Source organism: Phasianus colchicus, chromosome 15 (assembly GCF_987193195.1).
Source record: "Phasianus colchicus chromosome 15, bPhaCol1.hap1.1, whole genome shotgun sequence".
Classification (NCBI taxonomy): domain Eukaryota; kingdom Metazoa; phylum Chordata; class Aves; order Galliformes; family Phasianidae; genus Phasianus; species Phasianus colchicus.
In genome coordinates this window covers 16,196,675-16,218,170 of record NC_143450.1, presented here as the reverse complement: position 1 = coordinate 16,218,170, position 21,496 = coordinate 16,196,675, and the positions used below count along the sequence as shown (strand labels likewise).

At 39.5% G+C, this 21,496-nt stretch overlaps 1 protein-coding gene across 1 annotated transcript; it reads left to right on the top strand.

Moving 5' to 3' along the window:
* The first annotated feature begins 19 nt into the window (after window positions 1–19).
* Window positions 20–20,003, top strand: SEC24A (SEC24 homolog A, COPII component). The gene is made up of 23 exons (XM_031598390.2): window positions 20–254; window positions 5,138–5,650; window positions 7,279–7,446; window positions 8,145–8,222; window positions 8,532–8,695; window positions 9,259–9,431; window positions 10,982–11,084; window positions 11,811–11,937; window positions 12,257–12,366; window positions 12,738–12,850; window positions 13,615–13,733; window positions 14,323–14,378; window positions 14,707–14,913; window positions 15,106–15,226; window positions 15,742–15,900; window positions 16,117–16,290; window positions 16,770–16,880; window positions 17,098–17,273; window positions 17,702–17,839; window positions 18,181–18,285; window positions 18,424–18,516; window positions 19,054–19,157; window positions 19,547–20,003. Exons 1-23 carry the CDS (start codon window positions 182–184, stop codon window positions 19,659–19,661), a joined length of 3,300 nt encoding a protein of 1,099 aa, XP_031454250.2. The 5' UTR covers window positions 20–181; the 3' UTR covers window positions 19,662–20,003.
* The last annotated feature ends 1,493 nt before the right edge of the window (window positions 20,004–21,496 follow it).

The following is a 21,496-nucleotide window of genomic DNA, read 5'->3' as shown; positions in this document are numbered from 1 at the left end:
CCGCAGCGCTGCCGCTTCCGGAAGTGCCACGTGTACGTAGTGCGCATGCGCGCGCGGCCCGGTACTTCCGGTGTGCGGAAGCCCCGCCTCTTCTCTCAGCGCTGGGCCGGGCGCCGCCACTCGGGCGGCTCCGCTGAGCCTCTGTCCAACCCCGCCCGGCCCGGCCCGGCTCAGCGCCGCCATGGCTCAGCCGGCCCGGCCCGCCGCCGCTTATCGTAGCCAGAACGGCGCAGGCCAGCAGCCCTACAGCAACGGTGAGGCGGGACGCGGGGCTCGGGAGAGAAGCTGAGGCGGGGGGAGGCGGGTGCGGCTTCCGCCTCGAGGCCTTCGGGCGCCCGGCGCCTCCCTTGGTGCTGCCACGTCCCCGGGGCGCCGGGCGGCCGCGCTGAGGGGAGGTCCGGGCCGCGGTGTGCGGCGGGACTGGCGGCGGGGGAGCCGCGTCACGCAGCAGTGCGGAACGGCATCGGGTCGGGGAGCGCGGAGCGGTGTGCGCTGCGCGGAGCGTCTATGAGGGTCGTTATTGGGGCGAAGCGACCCTCCTCCCGCTGCTTTTAGTGGTGTAAACATCCTTGTGGACTGACAGGGAAATCTGTGTGTTAGCTAGGTGAAACGTGCTGTGCCGCCTGTCTGCGGCTCCTCGCGGGAAGTGGAGGGGCAGCGCTGAGCTCTGCTGTCTGGGAACGGCGACAGGGCCCCGGGGAACGGCATGGAGCTGCGGCAGGGGAGGGGCAGCTGGGGGTTAGGGGTGAGTCCCGCACCAGAGGGACGTGGGCATGGAACGGGCTGCCCGGGGCGCTGGGAACGGCCCTGAGCTGCTGGAGTTCGAGAAGCATTTGGATGACACTAACAGCCATAGGGCTTGATTTTTTTTTTTGGTGGTTCTGTGTGGGACCTAGCGATCCACGTGGGTCTCTTCTAGCTCAAAATGTTCTGTTCTAAATGGTTTGTGTTAGTCATTACTTCAGGCCGCGTCCCCACTTGTGATAACACTGCGACGGCCAAGTGAGCCTGGCCCTTTGGAACCGAGCTGTACATGTGGCACTGCTTATTGCCCAGAGCAGGACCCTGCTGAGCTCAGGTGGCTGCTTGCTTGCTATGTTTTATCTTGTCTGTCATGTAAAGCCAGTATTATCTTGTTCTGTACACTCTGATCTGGAAAAGCCTTGACTGCTTTCTTCTACTCAAAATATATTTTGAAGCCGGATGCTGAAGGTGATACCAAACAGCTAGCTGACCTTCTGAGCTAGCAAGAAGGAAGCACAAAGGCAGCCTTTTCTCTGTTTGCTTTGCATGCGTGGAAATCTGTGCTGTTGAAAGTGTTTTCTGATTTCATATGTACTTACAGCATCCCCGAACTTCATTCCTTAATTGGGTAGTTATGTGTTTTAGTGGTTATGCTGCATCAAGACAATTAAGTTATAATGAGCTCTTTTGATTTTCCTGCTTTATGGCTGGGTAATTTAATGGTTTGACTTGTCACCCCCTTCTTCTTTCCCAGTGCTTTTAACTTCTGAAAAGGCATCTTAAAAACAACTGTATAGCTACTCATAGGGTCAGCAGTGTGGGACGTGGATACATAAGTCTGAAAAGAGTCTCTGTTCTGGAGAGTTTATGGTCTAAGCAGAGAATGTACAGAAAGAATGTTAGCTAATGGAGTAAACAAGTGGGATGATTTACGTGTTGGCATCATTTTATATTTGATATGTAGTCAGGCTAAGCACACGGTAGGAGTTCTTGCAAGGTGGTAGTAGTAGTAGGAAGACACATTTCAGGCTAAAGCTGTATGAAAACCGAAGAGATGAAATCTAAAGTTGTGCAAACACAGGGTAATAAAATTAATCAGCAGTTACAGTATACAGATACATATATTATATGTTGAGAAGGTGCTGTGATCCAAGGCTACCTCAGGAAAAAATAACATTCCATAAAAGCAATCTAGGGCACGCTGAGAGTGCTTTTATGCTATTTACAATGGTCCGTGAGGAAAGAAAGCTCCCGGCAGAATGATGAACTGTAATGTGGGTGTCAGCTCTTCCTCTCAACCTGTTGCTCACCTTCCTGTTTGCAGGTAACTCCCTGAGCTCGCGTGCTGGGCCTGACAGTGAATGGCTGTAGCAGCAGCACCCTATGCTGACCTGGAAATGGTTTAGCACGAGCATCGTGTTGCTTAGCAACAGCCTTCCTCCACTTCACTTGTGTTGTTTTTCTTGTAGGATTGGTATTCTCTCTTCATTTAACTGAAAAGCAAATCAATAGTCTGTAGCTAATGGGTCTGAAATGTAAGCAAGGTGGAGAAATTCTTTTAGGATCTGTCTCTTATCTTAGTTTGATATCCTGGCATGATGCTTTGAGGCCACACAGAGCTTCAGAAGCTTTTGGTTTTGGCCTGCTCTTGGTGTGCTTGGAAGCAGTGGGTAAGGCCGTGTGGAATGGGGTGCTGGTGGGGGTCATTGCCATGTGATTGAGTGTATTCAGCCTTGCTCTCCCTAGGGCTGGAGAAGCACCTGGGACTGGTGAGAGCAATGTGCTCGTTGGTGGGCCTGGAGAGAAGTGACACTGAGGTTCTGTATAGCAGAGAATGTGGCTCCCATAGCCTTCCATGCTCATTCTTTGCTTTTATTTTTTGAGCAGCTATCCCATGTTTCAGTGCTGCTCCTGATCGCTTTGAAATTTCTTATGATCTTGTGTGCATAGAGTTGTCTTCCACTGTTAGGTAGGGGGCCTCTCTTGTGTTTCTTGTGTTACTAACTCTTGTATCCTGAGTGCTGTGGCTTTTGTGACTTAGATCTTCAGTCCACACTGATTTCCTTGTTGCTCCATGGCTTCGTGGAGCAGTGCAGGAAAGAAGCAGCAGCCTATGGGGGAATTCCACTGGTGTAGGTTATTGTGGCTTTTCTTTGCACTTCTTACTTCAGAAAGTGAAAACAGAAGTTGAAATTTAGAATGCTACTTCCAAAATCTAATTGATCACTAAGTGCTACAGAAAGATCAGGTCGTTTGATTTTGGGTTTTGCCTCGCTGTCATTGCTTTATCCTCAGTCTTATCCCTCAAACAGGAAAAACAGAGCTAAATACTCTGATTCTTGACCACGCTACAGAGTCATGCCCTAAGGTGAATAATCAAGCTATAAAATTAATTAGTATTTGTTCTATATCTTTTATACAACACACTGCAATGTTATATCAATATACATGTGATATAGTCAGGGGCCTGGCATTACATAAGAAACCTTAGTCATTTGTACAGCTAGCAAGTTAAATTTACAATTCATATTGTAAATCAGTTTTTGAAAACCCATCTGATATGCTGCAGGGTGATTTTCAAAGGTGAGTCATAACTGTGGGAATTCTTATGTTTGCAAGCTTTTATGTTTGGACACCATTTATTTTAAAGCATTAGTAATTAATAAGATTTATGAGCAGCATTGCAAGGACAGTGAGCTATAACTGGATTTCCTAACTGAATGGCAGATAGTGTATTGAGATTAATGGCTAGAGAATAATATGTATGTGCTGTTTATGCACAAATAACAGGCAGAGTGAGGATGAGGTCACCAGTGCTGTAGTAGAACCCTGGCTATGCAGTTAGCATGGAGATGCGGTGTTCAGGGAGGTGACAGCTGTCTCTGAACTGTCTGTACCCTGGGGCTTTCTAGGGAATGATGAGTTGCATGGCAGTTGCAGTGTTTGTCCTAACTCAGATATTTCCATGTGTTCTGTGTTTGGCTTATTTTACTGTCATGTGTGTCTGAGTTCAAAGTAATTTCAACTTGGAAATGTGAACTTCCTCCATTCTTAAAATGTAACTGGAAAGTTCCAGTAAGCGAAGACAGCTAAGAAACCAGCTGTTATTTTGACATTAAATGAAACTCTGTGATTTCATACTGGTGGCAGCTGTTTCCAGTACCTGTATGCAAAATATGTCTACATGCTCATCTTTATAGCATGCTTTTGAAAATGTTTGTGTTGAATCTTGCACTGGTTTCTGGTCTGAATGTTGAGTACTTCTATTTTTCTAGGCTCTTTTTTTTCCCCAAAAATAATTCTGGGAATCTGGCAAGTAGTACAGGGTAGCAAAGAAGAATTGTACACCAAAATTACAGAGAGGATCTCTTGATTTCATGCATATAACTGTGTACATGGGTTGTCTCTAACATTCAGACTGTGCTCAGGGGTGGAGTGCAGCAGGGTGACTGGCTAACATAAATGATACAGCCTTGGAAAATGGTTTGGTGTTTGTGTACGTTGTCTAGCTGTGGCATGGGTTATCTAGCGTGTTCTGCTGAAAGGATTTTGCTTGGAAATGCTGCCTTCTGAATGTTCTTTTTGTGGCAGCAGTATGAATAACCTGCAGTAGCATCCTTCTTGATGGTGCTCTTACTGCACTTGAAAGCTCACTGTACTGAGTTCCTGTGTTAGACAAATCTGATGATGCTCTGCTGGTGCTATTTGCTTTTTTGAGTTGATCACTTCAAGAAAAAAATGGAAATGATTACAGCTTAGTTCAGCCGTAGCACCCAGTAGATAAGAAGCACCCATCAAGTTATATTTTCTTGATGGGTGAATTATTTTATGAAATTATCGTTCACTCCATGTTCATGACCAGTTGGTTATGTGAGCTGTATATGCATGAGAAACTCTCTTACTAAAATTAGCTGCAGAACCTTTTGTGGATTAACTCTGTCACTTGAGAAATAGCATGGGGACTCGAGATGAACCTGTTTGATCTTTGCTATAAGATGAGGTTTAAGTCAGTGCCAGTCCTTAAACTGGATGTAAGGACAGGTTCTGCTGCCACCACTCCCTCGTGCCCCTGCCAGCTGTGTGCAACCATGTGCCTCTGTGGCTGATGGGCTTCTGAGTGCTTCTGAAGGTGGAAATATCTGCGAATTGCGAAGAGCGTGGATTTTGTTCAGCCACTTGCTTTGTGAGCTGCACAGTTGTGAAGTTACTGTAAAAAAAAAAAATTACAACTGTTGATAACAAAAAGCTATCAAAATCGTGTCCCTTGTTATTACTTGTGTCTCTTTTATGGCCTGGGGACTAATAAGAATCCAAGGAAGGAAAATTCTAGGGTCATGTCTTATTTTCAGAAGCAATATGCAACACAGACTTCTTAAAGGTTTTTTCCTTCTAGGTCCTGTTCAAAATCAAATGATGCATTCATCAGATGCCCAGGGACATAGCCCATCAGTTCCAGGACCGTACTCACATCAGACGCCGTCGAAGGTTCCTCCTCATCCATCTTCTGGACAGTATAACTACAGTGGCTCTCAGAATGTTTCTCAGTTCAATAGTTATCAAGGACCTGGGCAGACTCTCAATAGACCACCAGCAGCACCTCTATCTGGGTCACCGGTGCAACAAACAGGTCCTGTACCACAAGTGCTGCCACCTGCATTGCAAAACTCAGCTGCTGTATCATCTGCTGGTGGCTTTCCTGCAGCTAGCCCACCAATGCATCCCAACTGGCAGTACAGCCAGGCTCCTGTGAGCCACCCAGCTGCAGCTCAACCAAGCCATTCAGCTCCTGTGGCAGGGACAGTGCCTGCTCAGCCACCGCCTCTGCTGCCAGGAAATCCTCCAGGAAGTTATCAGTATGCTGCTTCTCCAGGAGGTCCTTCACTTCAGAACAGCTATGTGAAGCCAGGTAATCATAACTTTTTGATAATGTTCTTTAACTGACTGCCAGCGCCCACTTCTGTGTCCTTTTTTAAAAATGATGTTAATAATAAAATTCACTCTGTAGTAGACTTTTGCTTGTGGAACTGGGTTGTCAAAACAAATATTTGAAAAAATGCATATCATAAATATTGGGGTGGGTTCTTTAGATGAGAAATAGAAATTCTTTGTTTCAAAAAAGTTGTATTTTGCTCGAGTGGCTGAAGCAGGTAATTTCTGTTTCGGGAAGCTGTGTATGGGTAAGGCTGTTTCTGTTGCCTTTGTTTTTTTTCCTTGGAGTGTTGGAGCACTTGTGTGCTTCAGTCACATGAAGGGTTGTGGACTTCCCAGATGAAAGTTGGTTGCATTTAGTGTGGTTTTCTGCAGTTTAAAATCTCACTAGCTTTTCTGTTCATGGACTGATTCTGGAAGTTCTCAGAGTGGCCTCAGTAAGGATGGGACAACCAACTTGAGCACAGCCTGGGAAGAAAACTGGGAAGCATTCTCTGTTGTTGAAATAGAGGCCAGTTGAAAGAAAAACTTCCTCCATCCCAACTTCAGATTTTACAATTGGATAAGAAAGAATTCTGAAAGTGCAAGATACAAAAAGCTAGTCCTTCTGCAGCCTGCCTTCTGTTTTATCCTCTTGTGTTTTGGGCTGTAAAGTTTTGATAATATTAAGTAACTTCTTAATGTAACTTGTAAGTATTGTGGGAAACCCACCTTAAAACTCAATTTTCACTTTGCCAAACTGTTGTTTGCTATTACAGAGTATTTTTAATCAGCTTTCTGAGCATGATAAGAGGAACCAAACATAGAAATTTTTCACGTGTTAAAGCGAATCTTATGAAATACTTTTTAGCTTCATTAAATGTTTTTCTTGATGCTGATTTCTTGATATATGCCTAGCTAATTGTATGACAGTTTATTGAAATAATATTTCAGAGTTAGTGCTGAAAATGGTAGGCAATGAGAAATCTTGGAAAATGGCTTATGAGATAAAATTCTTTTCTCCTTTGAATGGTGAATCTTCCTGAGCAATTTCCCTGGTGGTGTTTCTGTGGAATGCTCACTTTTAAAATGAGTTTATCTGATTCTGCTGATTATGCTCATCCTTCAAACAAAGATCTGCCAGCTGCATGCCCAGCCTTTGGCAGCCTCTTACAGACACAGAATCTGTACGTTGCTGTTTTGCATCAGGTTATTGAAGTGGAAGGTGAGCTTCCTGTCAGAAGCAATCTGCTTGAGACTCTTCTAGTTTGTTCTATGCTGTCTAATTTGGGGATGTACTAAAATTTATGATGTCCAGACTTTGTAATAGAAATCAGGATGCTTTCTGTACCTCTTAAAATTCTTACCAAGAATTGAGGATAGAGGGGGGAAAAAAGACCCCAAAATTGAAAGGATCGTGGTTAACAGCTACAAGAACACAGTTTATCGGGAGCGTGGCAGAAACGATCTGAAGTTGTAAAACCTGTATGCATGTTAGGATTTATGTATTTCATGCTATGTATCATGTTAATAAGAGACGTATCTAGAGTTCAATCTGTGTGTTTTCTTAAGAAGAGTCTTCTGTTGTCTTCAGTTGGGTTAAACTAAAAATTAATCTGTTTACAGGATCTGTACCTCCACCAGTGACTCAGCCTTTAACACCTCTCCACCCTCCCTCGAGGCCACCTTTGGGACCTCCTCCTGTTGGTGGTCCACCTCTAATTAGGCCATCCACAGTGACAGCAGGGGCACCTAATACACAATCTCTGCTACATTCAGCTACAAATCAAGAAGGTAAGAAACAATTTGCTCTTTTTGTTGAATTTGGAGTTGGCAGCTGTGCCCCATCCCTGCAGGTGTTCAAGGCCAGGCTGTGTGGAGCCCAGCACAGCTTGGTCTAGTTAGTTGGTGGCAACCAGCCCAGTTGTCCTTTGGGAGCACTCTCTCAATTCCAAGGTTTTTATCTCAAGTGGAATTTGTGTGACCATATCAGAACTGCTGATGATTGTAAACAGTACTGGACTAAGTGTAAAAGTGAAGGGAGCTTGATGTTTCCATGTGCTATCAGTGGAAAAAGTAGTCAGGGAACTTGGAACCTAAATTCCAAGAATCTTTGTGAACTGCAGCCAACATACAGAGCCTTCCTCTGAGAATGAGAAGTGCCCTGACGCTTTGCTGCCTATTAGTTTGGAATTTGTGAAGAATACCTAATGTAATCTTAGCAGATCATTCAACCAGACATGTAGACCTCTATATGTTTTTCCTGAGAAAACTTGTAGGTTTTTATTAATGTCCTTTGAGGTCATGTCAGCAGGGGAAGCGCATGTGAGAAATAAGACAAGATGTACACTTAATCAAGTTTTGCCCCAAGTCAAAGGTAGATCAAAACTATGCTGATCTGCATATACATTTAGCAAAGAGGATTGCACCTCACTTACCTTGTTTCAACTTGTTTGTGACTTGTTAAAATTTTAACTTGGACTCCTTAATAGGTGATGCTACATCTGCTGCTGGCGATGGGTCTGTGGTCCAAAACAGCTATGATGCAATAGAAGGAGGTGGCCTCATGGGTAAGGTTTGGGACTTCTTTGCCATTAAATAATTTGTTTAACAGTTTGAAAAAGATGGAAGTTTAGGTGTTTAGGCACAAATGTCTACTTTATCTAATGTCTGACTTGAAACTAAGTGTGATTATTTGAGGCATTGACAGTTAGTTTGACAGTGACATGTAAGAATTATAAAGCTGTATCTTGCAAAATTGATGACACTTGTCAATTGTTTACACTTAAAAAATAAACAACAAAAAGTCCTTCTTTGATAATGAGTTGACCAACCTGCAGTTCAGCAGTTCATTTTAGGTATGTCTTTTCTGCTTCTAGCAACCCCACATCCTTCTGCACCTGCAAATCTTAAGATGAATAGAAATGTTGGCTATTCTTATCCTGCATTACCACCAGGCTACCAAAATACTTCTCCACCTGGAGCACCAGGAATGCAAGCATCTGCTTTGCAGTATCCAGATGGATCAAAACATTTCCACCAGGTGAAGTTCTTGTTTTGTTTCATGTAACTAGGCCAATTCACTTGAATAAAGAATAAAGAAAAGTGTAGTAGTCTATGTTGTATCTCTGTGGTGTTATGGTTCACTGTTTGGTGTGCAGTTTGCCCAAGATGATAGACATAGCCAGAAATTTATGCTTTATTTTGTTGTTTTGATAGCAGTCTATAAAAATGATGCCAGCTCTTTCTGAAGTGTCTTACTCTTAAATCTGCTTAGAACATCAGTCTTCAAAAATTATTAGTTTTCTAAAATGTCCTATAGGTATATATTTCATCCCTCATGCCAATATTGCTAGCTGAAGTATGTTTTTCCTGTGCTTTGAAACCAAACTGACCAATACTTTTGCCAGCTAGGCCTCTGTATTTCAAGAGTTTTGTGATATGCATATGATAATTTTAACCTCTATTGTGTTACAAACCTAAACAGCAAGTAGTATTTATAAACATAATACAATGACAGTAAACGCAAAACTTGAAAGAAAAATATTTGTTTTAAGTGGACTGTTTCATCCAAATAAGTGTTAATTTGTGAAATTTTGACTTTAGCCTCCCCTAGGTGCTAATCACTTAAATGCATCTATGGGTAGCCTGAGTTTACAACAAGAGGGATTAAGACCTGTAAATCTTCTTCAAGAAAGAAATATTCTTCCTACAACCCTGCTCCAGGCTCCTGTCCCAAACTTGCATGAAGACATCCAGAAGCTCAATTGTAACCCAGAGTAAGATTATTCATTTGCTGTAACTCATCAAAAGAAATAAATTACTAGTTGTAAATGCGACTCTACTAAATTTTTTTTAACTTTTGAGTTGAAAAAGATAGAAAATAGGCTTCACTCTAAGATAAAGGTGGTAAGTGGTTAAAGGTCTGAAGTGAGGGGAACGATGTAGAATGTATTTATTACACTTAAGTTCACTGTTAACTGGTTTTTAGCTGTTGACATTGTAGTCTTCAAACTGTCCCTTAATTTCTCATGTCATAGTATAACCAATGCCATTGGTTCCCTTGAATGTGGTATCAAAAGCTGGGGTTTCTTTGTAAGCTACTTCTTTAAGTTAGAGAAAAGATTTATATGTATTTTTTAGAAAAATCATCTGGGAGATGTTTGCTAAGGCCGTAAGAGATTGTCAAAATATTGTGCTTAAAGGAGTAACATAGCATTAATTAACTAGTTATGTTCTACTGCAGGTCTTTTGAAAGCATGTGTATTCAATTGCTGTTGTTTTTCATTGGAAATCTAAAGATAATTTTATGGGGTTCATTAGATAGTTCTATTGGTGGATAGAACTCATTACTATTTGCCAAATTTCATTGACTTGTATTCCTTTCTCTGGATTCAAGATTGAGGCAATTGGCAGAACTGACGCTTTTCTGGTGCAGACACTACAATTTTAATGGCCTGCTATTTTTGTTTTTGTCTAGGACATGTTTCAAGTAACTCTGCCTTCAGATCTGTAACAAGCATCTCATAACCCTCACAATCTTTCTGTCAGGATTCTTAGCTGCTACTAAGAGCGTTTTCTAAGCCTGTGTCACCAGGAAGTTGTGTAGAAAATACAAGCAAAAACATAATGCTTGCAAGGCAGCTATAAATAGCTACAGTGTAAAAACTTTGTGGTGTTGCTGGCAGTGAGTGTGATTGAGGAGATCTTAAATAAGAGTTAATTTACTTGAGTGAGGTATATCAAGAAGCTTGTGAATGCAGAAACAGCTTACGTCTGTACTGAGAGTAATCATTTAAAATGATGGAGGAAATGGAATGTCAAACAAGAGGTTGGTAGTTGGAGTAATCTCTCTGAGCAAACCAACCAAACCACGTACGACCAGGCACTCCTGCTTTGCAAGCCTTTTCTGAGAGGTCAAGGAAGTAGCACCTTTGAGGAATGGCTCACAAACAAGCTGTGCCAGGTTTGCACAAGTATTGTGGTCACCTGCAACCACCAAGAACCAACAAGTTCTAAAGTTACAACTGTGCAGTTGTTTATAGTTGTTTTAAACTTTGCTGGTTCACATCAGTATAAGGCTGTTTCAGAAGGTGTTCAACTTTCTGCTTTGTACATCATGATTAGCTGCAACTTTGAGCATTGTTGGGCTAACCTTTGATTTGAATCACTAAAGTGGCAGCAATGACAGAGTTGGAGAGGGTATTTTATTTGGAAGGGGATGTTCACCATCACGAGCTCTGGAAAATGTAAAGGATGTTACGTTCCACTGAAATAATCATTTTATTATCTGAAAGTAATTGAAAATAACCCTTTATCTTCTGTGTAGGTTGTTCCGCTGTACCCTGACTAACATTCCTCAAACTCAGGCCTTACTGAATAAAGCCAAACTTCCTTTGGGGCTCCTGCTTCATCCCTTCAAAGACTTATCGGTATGACAAATATCTAGAACTTCAAATGCTGAAATATCATCACTATAGTTGGAGAATGAATTGCAAAAGGAGGGCAGCTGTGTTGGCTAATCTTGGCATTTAAAATTTCTGTTTCACTGTCATTTTTCAAGACTTTTCTCCCTGCCATTTTTAAACTTTCAAGCCTCAATTCTTAACAAACAACAACAAAAATCCTAGACCTCAGAAAAAACCAGAAGCTTAGAGGCAACGCATGTATATATGTAAAGATATAAGTAAATGTCACTCCTAGTTGGCTGTATTTTGTCAGGTAACAGTTGTAGTTATTGATTTTTTGTAATATCGTTAAGCATTAACAAAGTTAAAGAGGTTTGACTGTCCTCCCTGAATACTTTGAATTTATCAGTGCATCTTTTAAATGTTGCTGTTTTCCACAACTGAAGGAATTTGGCCAGATATGGTGATGATGTTCCTGATGTTTGTTCTGTATTTGCTGTAGATTTTGATCTTACACCATCAGTGTAAAATTCAGGACTGTACAGGCTTGAAGGGGGGAGAATATGCAGCCAAAAATGTTAGAGCTAGGTTCTGACCAGTATTATTATTAGGAACCTTGTAGGGGTGCTGCGTGGGTGCAGAAATAGGCAGAAGTATGCTTTGAGTGGCCAGGAACCACAGTGTAGATTATTATCATAGCTGAATGGCTGTAATATTGATGCTTTAAAATAGGAAGCTTTTCTTTTCCAGCAATTGCCAGTGGTTACTTCAAGTACTATTGTGAGATGTCGTTCCTGCCGGACATACATTAATCCTTTTGTCAGCTTTCTAGACCAAAGGAGATGGAAATGCAACTTGTGCTATAGAGTGAATGATGGTAGGTTTTTAAATTTGTTTAAAACTGCTATGATTGATCTTCCATACCTCATCCTTTGATACGGTCATATTTTTGGCCACATCAGTACTATTGGCTCATTATCTGCTGTGCTCTGTGGACATGAGAAATGTTCTCTATGAGCAAAGACACTGAGTCTGAAGTGGTCTTCTGTGGTACCCTTGCAGCTGACAAAGTTGCTGCCACATCTAATCTAGTGCTATAAGTAGCATTGCCCAACAAGCTCAATAGAGTTGACATTTTAAATTGTAGCACAACTAATACTATTGTGGAGTAGTAATATATTAATTTATTCGCACAGTTCCTGAAGAATTCATGTATAATCCCGTGACAAGAGTTTATGGGGAACCTCATAAAAGACCTGAAGTCCAGAACGCTACAATTGAATTTATGGCTCCATCTGAATACATGGTGAGATTTTACTTTAACTTATTCTCATCCTTTGTTTTATTTCCACAGGGAAGTCAGAAAAAAAAATCCTCTTTACAGAGGATGCTTTCCATTTCAGTATAGTAGCTACTGCTTCTTGAAGTACACCTAAGAAGCCTTGGGTGTCACTTCAAATAGGTTGTCACTTGTAAACATTTATGATCTTAGTGCTCTGTATTTAGAATATGTAGGTGTCTGTGGGCATTTTGAAAGGAAACAACAGTAGTTGTTTATAGAGTTACCAAATAAGTGAAATGTACTTAGACGCTTTGGCATCATTTGTACTTGCAGTGGAATTATCACAATCTAATAAAAATCACCTTGAAAATAAAGGTAATCTTTTCTTCATGTAGCTACGTCCACCTCAGCCACCTGTGTACCTCTTTGTATTTGATGTCTCTCATAATGCAATAGAGACAGGATACTTGAATACAGTATGCGAGACCTTGTTGGACAATCTTGACTTGTAAGTAATACTTTGTCTTTAATGTCCTCTTTTCCTTATGGAACTTGATAGACATTAACATGACACTGCTTTCTGCACGGCAGTTTCTTGTATCTGTGTTCCTGTCACAGCTGCACCAGTATATAAAGCAACCTTGAGGCACATTTCTTAGTCTTTCCTATCTGTTTTGTCAATCCCAGAAAGGAGTACATGTATTAATCATATAATCATGATGTCTTTTCAATTGTATTTTGTAAAAGTTAAAATATAGATATGTATCCATCTTTCTACTTGACTAGCATTGGAAAATACTGAAAGGTAACTCCGAATTATTCAGGTGTCATTCTTTTTTGAAAGATTGCATTCTGGACTTCTAAAGGGGATTACAATTTAAGTCTTTGAAGTCCAATGTTAAGTAGGACAATTGTCTTAGCACAATGTGCTCTTACGGCTTCTCTTCTAAAAGGCTAGATTCTAGGATAAGGTTTTAATTAAAATTAAAAAAAATACAAGCACTTATTGCTGTGTTTGGAAACCTTTACTTTTTCTAAATATTATGAATCCATTTTTATTATTCTCTTAAAAAAAAAATCTTGCATGCCTACTAGGGGCTCTACTACAAGCTCCTATTTCTCTCTCTAAGCGACTGAAATGTTTGCAGTATAGCTGTTAAGCTAGCTACTTGATAACATCCTTAGACAGGTGCAGTGAATGTATTTTTTAAAAAAAAGCCTTGCAGAAATGAAATTTCATCTTACTGAACACCATATGTCTGACTTTTTTAGGCTTCCTGGGAACACTAGAACAAAAATAGGCTTCATAACATTTGACAGCACAATCCATTTCTACAGTCTTCAGGAAGGTCTCTCTCAGCCTCAGATGCTTATAGTTTCAGATATTGAAGGTATGCAGTCATAGCTTTAGTATGTATTGTATGTACGTATGACTGTTGCTTTTGATAGCCCTTTTAAAAAGCATATGTATGGTGGGTGTTGGTAGATCAGGTCATTATCCTCTCTGTTAGTGGCTGTGGAGGTAGGTTCCTTTATGAAGCTCTGAATGTCTGAGCAAGTTGTGACTGTTTGTGACTTAAAATATGAGAACAGCCTTCCTAACATCTAATTTTGTTTGTATAGCTACCTAAATTTCTTTCATGATCAAAACTGAATTGGTATAAATTCTCAGTGACTGTTTAGTGATGTTCTGCTTATATTTTCAAGACGCTTTTTGCTTATGTTAAGGAGCAGAGTAGTATTCTTGAAAATGTCCTTGTGCATTTTTATTTAATAGATTTTGTTATCCTTCAACACTTTCAACTGTTATTTTGAAGTGGCAGTCTAGCAACAGGTATGCTTATCAGGGGAAAAAGGTCAATGTTTATATGAATTTACGCAATGATAGTTTGTTTTTTTAATAGGGATAATGATTGGGAAATAAAATTTGGGAAGGCTTGTTTTGTTTCATTAAAAAACTAACATATTTTTTTCTTCCAGATGTATTTATACCAATGCCAGAAAACTTACTAGTAAACTTAAATGAAAATAAAGAGGTAAGAACTGCATTAGGTGAAAAATGAGATGCATGTAATGAGATACGCTTGATACCATTTATTTATAAAACCATATTTATTATGGTTTTATAAGTGCTTTTTAATATCTGAAGTTTTAATGTCAAGTTTGGAGTGGGGAAAGACTTCTAACTTCTGCTTGACTTTAGACATTTAACAATCTAAAACAAGACAGTAGTTTACTTTTGCTGGGATTTGTTTATGCTATAATACTGGAAATATATTAATATGTATTTATGACTCAGTAATAAACTTGATAAAGAAGAAAATTCCTAAGATTTTTGTCTTAATTTTATTTCCTAACTTGCAGCTAATTCAAGATCTACTGAAGAGCTTGCCACAGATGTTTACCAAGTCCCTCGAAACTCAGAGTGCTCTTGGGCCTGCATTACAGGCAGCCTTTAAACTGATGTCCCCCACTGGAGGTAGAATCTCTGTCTTCCAGACACAGCTTCCATCTGTGGGAATGGGAGCACTGAAATCTCGAGAAGAGCCAAACCAAAGAGCAACTGCAAAGGTTAGGAAAGCTAAAAAGGTTAAAAGAACTGATAGCCCTGTTCTGAATGTACATATGGCTCTTGAATTGCCTGTTTTTAAAGATGTTACTGAAATAGTGATAAAGGATCAATTATTAGTGCCCCTGAAAATAAGCAATAAATACATTAATGTTATTTCCTTTGTATCTTGTAATACTCCCTTGTGTTAACAGGACATACACCTGACACCATCAACAGATTTTTACAAGAAGTTAGCCTTGGACTGCTCAGGACAGCAGGTTGCAGTGGATTTGTTTCTTCTTAGTGGACAGTATTCTGACTTGGCTTCTCTAGGTAAGTTGTATGAAGTTGTTATGTGACAGGTAACTCTAGGGGTTCGGTGTATTTGTCAAAGGTTAGCATTTGGCATCTGAAGAAGTCTTGCATGTCAGGATGCAAACTCATCCTTGATAAGCAGTAGCACTGTGAACAGAATGCAGTATTTTAGTCTTTCCCTGATTTAGCAACTATGTTGTCCCTTATTGAGTGGATTGGGGATTTCTGTGATCCTGGTTGAAACGTTCCTTTTCTGCTCTCTACCACCAGCGTAAGACTATTGTTAGAGTAGGCTTTTAATATTTTTTCTCCATTTAACCAAATTTTGAAGTGACTGAGTACCTGTAATTTCAGGCCATGCCTATATATATAACTGAATATATAGTTGAATCTCTGTGTGCATGTTGCTGACTGTGTAACAGCTTTTTTCACATGTGAACAGTGTAGTAATTAAAGGAAATATCACATTCCTCTGGTATACTTAAAAACATAGCAGCAGCTGTAGATGCTCTAACACTATCTTTTTGTTTCAGGTTGTATATCAAGATATTCTGCAGGTAGTGTCTATTACTACCAATCTTATCATCATAAACACAATCCTGTCCAAGTGGAGAAATTGCAAAAGGAGTTGAAACGATATTTAACTAGGAAGATTGGATTTGAAGCTGTCATGAGGATAAGATGCACCAAAGGTTTGTATGTGTTTATTTGGGTGTGGGAGTGAGTGATAGGGATGAGGAGCAGTTAGTATTCATTGTTATTTGGAAATGATTTTTTATTTTGACCTAATATAAACTTAAATGCTTATTTAAGAGCCATCTAACAGTGATGTTGGCTTTGTGAATGGTGTCTGTATTTCACATCTGACTATAAAATAAAATTGATTCAACCTAATGCTTATCTTTTAGGTCTCTCCATTCACACCTTCCATGGGAACTTCTTTGTACGATCTACAGACTTGTTGTCATTACCCAATGTAAACCCAGATGCAGGATATGCTGTGCAAATGTCAGTAGAAGAAAGTCTTACTGATATGCAGGTTGTTTCTTTTCAGTCAGCTCTCCTGTACACATCTAGCAAAGGTAAGATATCTGTATTCTGTGAGCTGAAATTCCTTACATTCAGTTAAGTCCTTTTGGTTAGTTATAAGCTGTAATTCAGTTGTGGTAACTTAAACAGAATATTTTATCTATGTCAATATCACAGTTGTGATATATTCTTGCATGTTAGTGTTATTGCTTCTTCCAGACCAAAAAGTTTCCTGAGGAACCTACCCTGGTTTGTGAATAGTAGGCTTAATCCTAGAAACCACGACTAACAGTTTATAAAAGCTGCTGAAAATAATCTCCTTCACTGTTTGTATGATAAACGAAATTGAATCTTAGTATTTTTTTTGCCTGTTTGGTTGAACACAGATCAGCTGGTAGTGTTAATGGGGAAATTATCCAAGTGATTCAGTTATGTAAGTGTGCAAAAATCACTGAGTAAGTAGTAGCACTTCTCTAATTACTTCAAAAAACAGAAGTTTTTGGAGTATTTGGACTCTTTAATTTTCTTGCAGGTGAGAGGAGAATTCGTGTCCACACCATGTGCTTACCTGTTGTAACAACACTGAGTGATGTCTACCTGGGGGCAGATGTACAAGCTATCACTGGGCTGTTAGCCAATATGGGTAAGCATGATAAGAGCTTGTTTGGATATATATGGATGATATCCCTAAAGCTTTCAGCAATAATCCTTTGGATGGTAGCAGTAAAAGGAGTGATTCTCTCTTTTTAATGCTTGGCTCAAGTGAAGTATCAGCACAGTTGTATGTAATCATCTGGATGTAGTCTGGTGTATTGTCGTCAAGGTGGAAAGTATTTTAAACAAACAACTTTTTTTTTAAGCTGTGGATCGATCAGTTTCTGCTACTTTGAGTGATGCTCGAGATGCCTTGGTCAACGCTGTGATAGATTCTTTATCTGCTTACCGTTCATCAGTGCTGAGCATTCAGCAGCCTGGTCTCATGGCCCCCAGTTCGCTACGGCTCTTCCCACTTTATGTACTGGCACTCTTAAAACAGGTAAGAGATAAAAGGAAGCTATGCCAGAGGAGGATAATTGTCTATGCTTGCCACGTCAGCCTGAATTAGAAGAGCATGTCATAGATGTACAAAATAGCATCTGTCGTCTTCCAATATTTTCATAGGACTCAAAATTGAGAAGTTGTTTTACTTGGATTGCTTAATAAAACCAGTCTTTCTGATATTTGTTTGAATATTGAGATATCTTACAGATTGTGAATGTTCTTGTACAGATAAAATTATCTCAAGATAAAAGTTCCATTTATCTGCTCCCCCAGAACTTGGTGACTAGAAAGATCAATGTAGAACAAAGCCTTTTTATTGTCTCTTAAACCTGAATAGATAATGCATACTCTGACAGGTAGTGAGTGTATTTCTTCTTGGAATCTGTTATGGTCTTTAATGGTCAAATGTCTCATTGTTTGCAGAAAGCATTTCAAACTGGGACAAATGCACGTCTAGATGAACGCATCTTTAGCATGTGTCAAGTGAAAAACCAGCCTCTTGTTTACCTCATGCTTATGACACACCCCAGTTTGTACAGAGTTGATAATCTCACAGATGAGGTGAGCATTTGCATTGTTACGTAGCCTGTTTATGTCTGGTCCCATAGGTTTGAACTGTGTGAAGTTGAAAGAAAATTCTGTTCATAAGTCCTCCACATTTAAGCTACGTAGCTCAAATGTGATGTTTCACATCTTTCCAGTTGTTGCATGTAGAACTGATTAAGATAAACATGAATTGCACCTCAAAGTATTAAGAAGTTTAGTAGTAAATTATGTCCTTGAAATGTAATTGGAACTATGAAGTCTAACTTCAATATTCAGTATAATATACCCTTTTCTTATTTAACCTGTTCTTGTGCCTGTGTCAATGCATCAAGATGTGAACTGTTTTTTCTTTTTAGGGAGCTCTCAATATCAATGACAGAACTATACCTCAGCCACCCATTCTCCAGCTATCAGTGGAGAAATTGAGTAGGGAAGGTGCCTACCTTATGGATGCTGGCTCTGTAAGTTGTGTAGTGGTGGTGATTTTATGTAGTATTCCAATTTATATTAACTTGCTGTTCTTGCTGAGAACTCAATGTGTAGAAGGCGGCTGAGGTGTAGTTTCAATTAGGTGATTGTTATTGCTGTTTATCTTTCAGGTGATGTTTCTGTGGATTGGGAAGAGCTGTGGGCAGAGCTTTATCAGCCAAGTCCTTGGAGTTCCAAATTATGGGTCAATACCACAGAACATGGTAAGTGCTAGCTTTGTTGTATGCTAGTTGTGCAGTGCACAACTACACTATCTGCATGGGCATTAGAATGCTTTATTCAAATATTAGCCCTCCAGTTAGTAGTCACTATAAATCTGGATCCAGGAAAAAAAAATGATTTGTTGGCTCTTGAAGTTTCTCTAGACAAAAAATTTAATCTATATCTTCCCACGTAAGAACTTTAAGTGCAGGTTAGCAATGATGAAGTTTATCAGAACTCAACCTACTACAAATGTTTGGAAATATCAGACTCAGATTTAGCGGAAAATTGTTCTCCCTGCAGAAAAACAACTATTGACAATCACTGTCATAACATTCTTGTAGTCAATTGCAGGTGTAGTTTGTGTCCTTGACTGTTTCAAGCCCTTCAAAAGAGATCAGAGTAAAACTATTCATCACAATGTGTGTCTGGGGCTTCTTTGTACCTGATTAGGGTAGAGTTGGGCTATTTTAAATGTCCCACTTGCTGCTTCCCTGAAAAATATCGCATATGTATTAATGTTACTCTTTACATCTTAGACTCATCTCCCAGAGCTTGAAACTGCAGAATCCATCAGAACGATAGCTTTTATTTCTTGGCTGCGAGAACAGAGACCTTTCTTTCCTATACTATATGTAATAAAGTAAGTGTTTTTAAGAATCTTTGGGACCTTTTACTATACACAGTTGGGTATTGTGTACTGCACTTAATGCAAGTTCTGTCAGTGTTAAATGCTGTGCTTAACAGCCTTGACAGTAGGTATGACTTGGTATGAGTTGTCCTTGACTTAGAATTTCTGCAGATTAAGAAAGACAAAATGTCATAGACAAATCTTGAGGTTTTTCAGATGAACAAAGTGAATTCTGAGAAGTGTTTTCATTGGGGTTATTCACAAGGGCTACTTGAGATCTTTCATACTTTCATATGTTCTTGAGCTCTGGAAATATCTTGCACTTGATCTGTAACATTCTGAATGTGTTGCACTGAAGATTTTGGTGAATATTTACTTAAACACTTATTTTTATTTTGAAGGGATGACAGCCCACTGAAATCAAGTTTTCTGCAGAATATGATTGAAGACAGAACTGAATCAGCCTTATCGTATTATGAGTTCCTCCTCCACATACAGCAGCAAGTAAATAAATGAAACACTAGCCTTTGGCTCACTTAAAGGAAAGATTTTTTGCAGTAAAGGACACTTGTGCTTGTAATATCTTCATAAAATCTGTGGCCTGAGGCAGTCGATGAGAGGTTCTCACTGTGATTTCAACGAACTAAAGCAAATAAAGGACCACATCTGAGAATCAAATGTGCAACTGCATATTGTACCTTAAAAATCAAACTATTGGAACTGGTTGAGCACCTTTAATTTGCTGCAAATCATGTTTTTACTATAAGTAGTTGCAGCATGAAGTACATCCACAAAGGCAATACTGAAAAGGTGAAAGACATTTTGTAAAATAAAGAGTTCTTTGTTGTTCAAAATGTATATTTCTGTAACTCTCTGCTTTTTTTTTTGCTGCTAGATATAAAACCTCTTAAAACTGATCATGATTTGCAGGGAAATTCTCTAAGTGCATCCAGTGATCACAGACAGAGCGTCTCCGTGTTCAGCTTAGAAATGCTTAAAGTAGCAATGAAGCAACTGTTCATTGTGAAACGAACAAAAATACTTCATTAAACTTAGAATCCAGTGTTTGGAATGGATTATGGCTAATAGGACTCAAGGTAAGCTTAACCTAGACAAGATGGCTTAATTTATGAAAGCTTTTTAGTAAGTCAGTATTAAAATTTAAAACAGCTGTGGAGGAGCAAGCCCTCCTCATATGAGATGCATTAAAGTCACTGAGTGAGCAGCAAAAGTAGATTTACGTAGCTTTGTTTTTCTTTAGTAAAATGAATAGTTTTACTTCCAGTTATTGAATGGTGTGGGAGTGGAAGGTCAAGTAAGGTTATCTCTGACTTTTTATTTAATATACTTTGTGCTCCTGTTTACATTAACTGAATGTTAGGCCCCTAAAACTTAGTGTGCTTCTGAAATGTATGATGGCACTTAGAACACAATGTTTTGAGACCATATTCGACATTCTGACACTAAAATTGGAAAATAATTTTTTTCCAAAGACAAAAGCATTGTATTTTAAGATCTGCTTATGGCTCGAGACACACTTGAAGTTTCCAAAATTTCTTCACTGCAGCTGCTTAATGAGCCTAGATCCAAAGCCAGCATGCACCAAATGAAAGCTTTAAATGTACTCTCAGATCCCTGCCAGAGCTGCAGGTGGAAGCTGACATTGGACTTTAAGTGAAAATTTATATACAAAAAAAATCATTTTATAAAAGCATATTCTTTTGGCTATCTCTGATAGCAACAAAGAGTATTTACATTACTGTATCTGTACATCTATGATGTAAAGAGAGGGATGTGACAAATGGAAGACATTATGGAGAAATCTTTTAGTCAAATGATATACAGAAAGATCTTGCAAAATCTTTCTGGGGCAAGTAATGTGAACAGGTAAAATATTTATAAATAAGAGGTCAAGCATGTACTGTGACTGGTCTAGTTAGCTTACACCTTGTGATACAAATGTGAGAGGACATCATAGGTTAATCATTTGCTACCATTGCAGGCTGTAGCTACACTTGATTGTCAGGAGTTGCCTTACTTCAGGGGAAGAGTTTCTTTGGAGAAATTGTCTTTTTGCTTGAGCACGAGAAGGTGAAGTTCAGAACAATGTCTGAAATTGAATGAAAAGACTATAATAGAACCTATTTAAGTCTCCCTGTCTGCTGTCTCTGGCAAACAGGAGTGTATTTACTTGAACAGCTTTTTAGAAAATTGCACAGTTTCTAGACAGAATCATCAGGTTTTTTAAGTTTGGACAGTTGGATATTATTTTCACAGAGAAAGAAGTCTCTTAATTTAAATGGAAGCTATGCACTTGCATAGGTTATCACTTAAAACTTGTATTTTGGATA